We start from the raw sequence: 5,498 nt of genomic DNA on the forward strand, positions 1-5,498 counted from the left end.
AAAAAAAAGGGTGGGAAAAAGAGGGTGGGAACGAACTAGCGCACCATCGCGCGCTCCCGACGCCGAGAGATCGCCTGGCTCATGATACCATTTGTCATGCCCTGATAGGATCTGGACACTAGTAAGCTTGACGAACTAGGTTTTGAGGTCTGATTGGGGATCGAATTTGGCCAAGCCAAGAGGAATTGTATATATTACAGAGTGTGGTAGCTGTAAAGTATAGGAGTAAAGTGATTTAGATCACCAGACAAAAATGACATGCCCACGCAGGAGCTGGGAGTGGCTGTTATATAGCCCTGGTTACAGTCAATGAATTACTACAGTACCCCTAAAACTACGGCGAGCACGCGAGCCGTTGAATCCACTTGTCTCCGCTCCTAGCCGTCCGATAACTGAAAGAGTCTTGCACTTCAGATACCTGACAGCCCCCGCGACCGCGCGCCTCCTCGCCCCGCCGCCGCGCGCCAACAACGACAACAGCGACGCGGTGGGGGCGCCGGACCGCCTGGTGGCGGCCGTCGCCTACCTCTACCCGTTCCTCGACGGCGCGCACCACGGCCGCTTCCTCGTGGCCCAGTACCCGGTCTTCAACGCCGTGCTCAGCCCGCTCGGCCCGGCCGCGCGCCTCTTCCACTCCTCCCCGCTCACGCCCTTCCTCCTCTTCATCACCCTCTACTTCGCCGTCGTCCGCAACCAGCAGGCCTTCTCCCGCTTCGTGCGCTTCAACGCCATGCAGGCCGTCGCGCTCGACGTCCTGCTCATCGTCCCGGACCTCCTCGCGCAGTCCTTCGCGCCCTCGGGGGGCGGCATCGGGCTCGACATCTTCACCAGCCTGGAGAACACCGTCTTCCTCTTCCTGCTCGTCTCCCTCCTCTACGGCGGGGGCGCCTGCCTGCTCGGGATCACGCCGCGCCTGCCCATCGTCGCCGACGCGGCCGAGCGCCAGGTGATGTGAGACTTGCTCCAATCTTACCCACCACAAAGGGAAACGGAATCTGATACACCCGAACATCTCCATGGTTCATTGATGTTTTTGAATCTTAATTCACAGGTTTAGTATAGTACAGTCGTTGTTACGCATTTAGTTGTAAATTCAATGGATGGAATCATGAAAGGCTGATACAATGGCATTATAGATCACTCCAGTGTATGACAAATCAGTTGAATTGTTATTATAGCTTTCGTTCGATACAAGCTGCATCCTAGGACCTCTTCTATAATAACAAAAGAAAATATTGAGTTGAATGAGGGAGAAATGCACACACATTGTACAAGAATCTGAACTGCATTTACAAAATCAGCAATAAGAAAATCCGGAAGAATTCGGCTGCTCTCCCAATAGCAGCTTTCCTTGGCATATGAATGAAGCTTAGGTTAGTAAAATGTAACTGCAATATAAATAAAAGAATTGCATCAGTTGCGGTCACGCCGCTGCAAAGTCCTTGTCTGAACTTCACGATGAATGAATTGTCTAGTGCGGGACGGAGATGTAGCTTCAGTCGCACCGCAGCCTCTTGGCTACCGGGACAGGTTCTTTGCCTTCGTTAGCCTATGAAATGAAGCGAAAATACTGGGTAAATGTTTGCTCTCTGATTTTTTATAGAACTGTGAGCAAGTCATAACATGATTTAGAAACTTTCTTAAGCGAACTTTCCCATTTGATCAGTAAACGCGGGTACATCGATGCATCATTGTACCTTTGAACTGTCATGTATATGAGCATTGGCTCTGGCCCGTCTATCCATATTGATCTCTATGGATATTTTAGTTTGAGATGGGTCTACTCCCGACCTCTGAAGAGCTTCTTTCAGTTTATGTAACAACCTGTCGCAAGTCAAAGCAGCGTTCAGTTAGTTACACTATATACATTTCTAATGGTAGCTTTATGTAAGCAAAAACAGTTTAGAGGCTGACCCTTGGGAGTAAGCACTTGAAAGACTCTGGCTGTCATCTTGCGGCATTTGTGTATCATGCTTGCTTAGCAGTCCGTTGCTTGCATCGCAGTTTTGGTTCATGGTTGACATACTTAGCCACGGTAGCTGATTGGTAGGCATACTGTTCTCTGCATTTTAAGACACCAGGCATGGTGAATATAGCTCTCACCATTTACAAAGAACCCTGACTATTTCAATGTAATTAGATAATGCAGAAGGTGAACATAAAAGCATATGACCTAAGTTGCCAAATACCTGCTATGTTCTGGGAGGAACTGGGGGCTGTGCTGATTTCTCTTGCACTTTGTGTGTTGAAGAGAGAAGCAGCAGGTGCACTTGCAATGCCTTTGGAACTGTATTGCTCTTTGTTCATGTCCTCCTCTGTGGTAGCTGATAAGCCTCCTCCTTGGACTTGACTGATGTTCTGCGAAATCATGATAAAAGATATAAATGAAGGCACTTGGCATTGATATATGATGGGTTGACTTAAAAAAGGAATTTATCACTAGTAAAATATAACTTTGTGCTCTCTGTCATCTGCAATTCCAGTATTTCTGTTATGGAATTTACCTGCGTGTTCCTCCAACGTGATCTGTAGTACACTTTGTCCTGTCAAGAATAAAAAGGTTGAAGGAGAAAGTAAGGTTAGAATCAAGTAAGCCTGTCTTTGTTTCTGGTAAAAACGACGCATATTGTACAATGTCTATACATACCCATGGCATGCAGTTGGCATCGACGTCGTTCTGTTCTGGAATGCCTGACTCATATTTTTGGCATTTCTCTTGCAAGAGCCTTATGTACTCAATAACCTGCAAGTAGAATGTTTACGGGGTGAGAATTTTGAAGTATACCCTGCTGACTGATGTGCCAAATTTACAAGATGCTGTATGAACCTCCAGAAGGAAAGAAGCTTTATCCCTCTTCTGATCACAGTTCGGCAGGAGGTCGCGGAGTATGTCAAGCCTGAAACAGAGCATGGGTAGACACTTCTTAGAAGGTTACGATCATATCCTAAGAACAAATTATTCTGGAATAGTATGCAGCACGTGTTTACTCATGAACAAATTATGCTTATCTCACTGTTTCTATTGCTAATGTGTACTCTGCACAATGCAATTCACTACGGAATTTTGATCTCCGTTAGCTTGCCTGTCATTTATCTTGGTCCTCCGCCGCTGCTCGGTAGCGGAATGCTTCGATCTCGGGCTGCTGGGATCCTGATCGGCACTGCTGCCGCTGCTTCTCCCCTCTGCTCTCGACCCTGAACATTCACAGCAATCAGTGTCTGAACCCGTGTAACATACCTGGTTTGCCATCTGGTAATAGTACAAAACATTTTGAACCAATCGTCTCACCTCTAGATCTCTTGTTGTCGGTGCTAGAATCTTGCCACATTGCGGGTGTGGGTGGAGCACTACGAACCATAATTCCGGACCGTGCCTCATGCGCAGTCTCCATTCTGGAGCCATGAGACACCGAAACAGACGGTTCCCTGCCAGTGCCAGCCTCCTCCCTCGGCTGAGCGTCAGGCAGTTGCCTGATGCTGAAGGTCCCGACGCCGCCCGGCAGCACGTGCTGCCCCAAACCTGCCGCGCCCCCTGCCGTGCCGCCGCCGCTGGCTGGCTCAAGCGACTTCGGGCCTGCAGCGAAATGTCACTTGTTCATTGGTTAGCAAGCTGACACGCATGCATGCTCAGGTGATCTGCAGGTACCGGAGTGCGCATGCCATTCTTGCTCACCAAGATCGGCACTTGGTTTTCAAAGCGAACATGCAGGAGAATTGAAGGTGGACAAGGACAACACCGGGCTGAACGGAGATGCAGCATACACGGGGAAAGGAAACACCAGCCCGGCAATTGCAGGTGGAAAGGCAAGGAGAGGCGACGGTACCTTGCTGGCCGGAGCGCTGCCTGTGCTGGAACGCCGACGAGCCCCCGGCGCGGAGCGAGAGGAAGTCGTGGGCCGGCTCCTCCCCTGCGAATTACGCATGCACTCACGCCATGGTCAGCGTCGATCGACGGACGGGAGAAGCTAAAAGAGACACGGAGGAAGACGGCGGAGTTTCTCCTGGCATGTGTTTACCTTGGAAGAGCTCCATTGCCGGGGCAGCAGGGGGCTCAGGAGATCTGTCGGGGCCGCCTGCCGTCGCAGCGGCAGCAGGAATGACGGTGGCTGGATCTTGCTGCTGGCTGGTACTCTGTACTAGCCCAGTACTGGCGGATGGAATGTTCAGCGGGTTCGGCTGGCAGAGCTTATTATAGTCGGCGGAGCGAGAGAGAGAGAGAGAGAGAGTCGGGGAGGGGATTGACGAGGATTTAACAAAGTGGGAGCCCGCCTGTCTGTCTGCTTGTGTTGTACCGTGTCTTCAAAAGTTTATACGCACAACAGCAAGGGCTCTCTCTCTCCTCCACGTCCCCTGCGCAACGTAAACAACAAGCAAATTTTTTAGGGTAATCACAGCAAGCAATTTGACGCAGAGACATCGGCGTGGCGGCCGGCGAGCGGAGAATTACGCGTCGGCAAAAAGTAATAACACTACGGACACCGCCGGAGATGCACGGTGGATCGCCGGTAATTGAGGTACAAAACGGACAGCGCCGGAGCAGATGGATGGATAGATCCCGTGCGCGTCCTCTCTGGAGAGGCGAAAGGAAAGGGAGCTAGCTAGGTCGCGTAGTCACGTGCTGAGCCGCCGACGACGAGAGGGGAGAGGCGTTGTGGAGGTGGGTGGGCCTCCCGCTAGCCCGGCCTTTCCCTCTGTCTCCACCGCCGCACATGCCGATGGAGGCTAGGCAGCCGGCGCGCGCATGCATGCATGATCCCGCGCGCTCCCTCGCTATCTGGACGATCCCATGTCATGTGCCCGGCGGGTGAGCCAGCGGGACACCGATCGTCGGCACGGCACGCGTGATCCGTGCCGCCCGTCGCCATGATGGATGCTCCAGCTCTGGCTTTAGGCTTTACAACCTCCATCGGTCGAGAGAGCGCAAGCCCGGAGAAGATCTACCTACCTACCGGCCGGTCTCAGAAACCGTCAAAACAGCCGGCCGGGTCGGGACCCGGGAGATCATGCGTGTGCGCTCCCGATCCGTCTGGACCGTCTGCGCGCATGCCCCTGTCCCGTCCCAGTCTGCCGTGCATCGCGCGTACGTAGGCGCCGCCCGTGCACGTGCCAGCAGTGGGGCTAGCTCTCATGGTCATGGGTCCGTCGTCACCTCACCCCAGGGGGACGAACGGCGACGTCCCTGTCATTCGCCATGCCGCGGTGCGTGAACCAGCCAGGACGCCACTCAGCCGATCGCGTCTCGTGCCTTCCGCACGGCACCACCACCATCAGCTGACGGCACGTGAAGGAGAGATCGGATCACGGACGTCTCGCGAGCTGCGGCTAAGGCGAGCGCCAGACCAGATCAGATCAGATCGACCGCCTGCTTGCTTAACAAATCTCGCGAGGTGAGGTGATGGAGCAACGACGCCGACGACCTTTGTAGCTCTAGCTGACTCGAAATCAAGCTGGGGTTCATGAACCCTAGCATAGTGGCCACCTAGCTAGGCAGTAGGCGT

At 52.8% G+C, this 5,498-nt stretch overlaps 2 protein-coding genes across 2 annotated transcripts in view; one reads left to right on the forward strand and one right to left on the reverse strand.

Annotated features, from left to right (window-relative positions):
* Positions 1-1,191, forward strand: part of LOC119315953 (protein TIC 20-v, chloroplastic-like) — a 2,568-nt gene extending 1,377 nt beyond the window's left edge. The window contains exon 2 of the mRNA XM_037590379.1: positions 415-1,191. Coding sequence (XP_037446276.1) covers positions 415-955 — 541 coding nt within the window. The 3' untranslated portion in view covers positions 956-1,191. The remainder of the gene's footprint in view (positions 1-414) is intronic.
* LOC119317724 (transcription factor BIM2-like) lies at positions 1,149-4,977 on the reverse strand. Its single transcript, XM_037592219.1, has 11 exons — positions 4,017-4,977; positions 3,825-3,908; positions 3,290-3,574; positions 3,084-3,195; positions 2,828-2,897; positions 2,648-2,743; positions 2,505-2,543; positions 2,190-2,358; positions 1,915-2,062; positions 1,698-1,824; positions 1,149-1,549 (listed from the first exon to the last, which is right to left on the reverse strand). The coding sequence occupies exons 1-11, from the start codon at positions 4,030-4,032 to the stop codon at positions 1,496-1,498; spliced, it is 1,200 nt and encodes a 399-aa protein (XP_037448116.1). The 5' UTR covers positions 4,033-4,977; the 3' UTR covers positions 1,149-1,495.
* Between the last annotated feature and the right edge of the window lie 521 nt (positions 4,978-5,498).

This window comes from Triticum dicoccoides, chromosome 6A (assembly GCF_002162155.2).
Source record: "Triticum dicoccoides isolate Atlit2015 ecotype Zavitan chromosome 6A, WEW_v2.0, whole genome shotgun sequence".
In the NCBI taxonomy this organism is placed as follows: domain Eukaryota; kingdom Viridiplantae; phylum Streptophyta; class Magnoliopsida; order Poales; family Poaceae; genus Triticum; species Triticum dicoccoides.

Excerpts from the sequence above, each read along its gene's own strand:
- LOC119317724 (XM_037592219.1), bottom strand. Across the intron at positions 2,744-2,827 it reads AAGCTTCTTTCCTTCTGGAG|GTTATTGAGTACATAAGGCT; the intron begins GTTCATACAGCA and ends TTCTACTTGCAG. Across the intron at positions 2,359-2,504 it reads CACGTTGGAGGAACACGCAG|AACATCAGTCAAGTCCAAGG; the intron begins GTAAATTCCATA and ends ATGATTTCGCAG.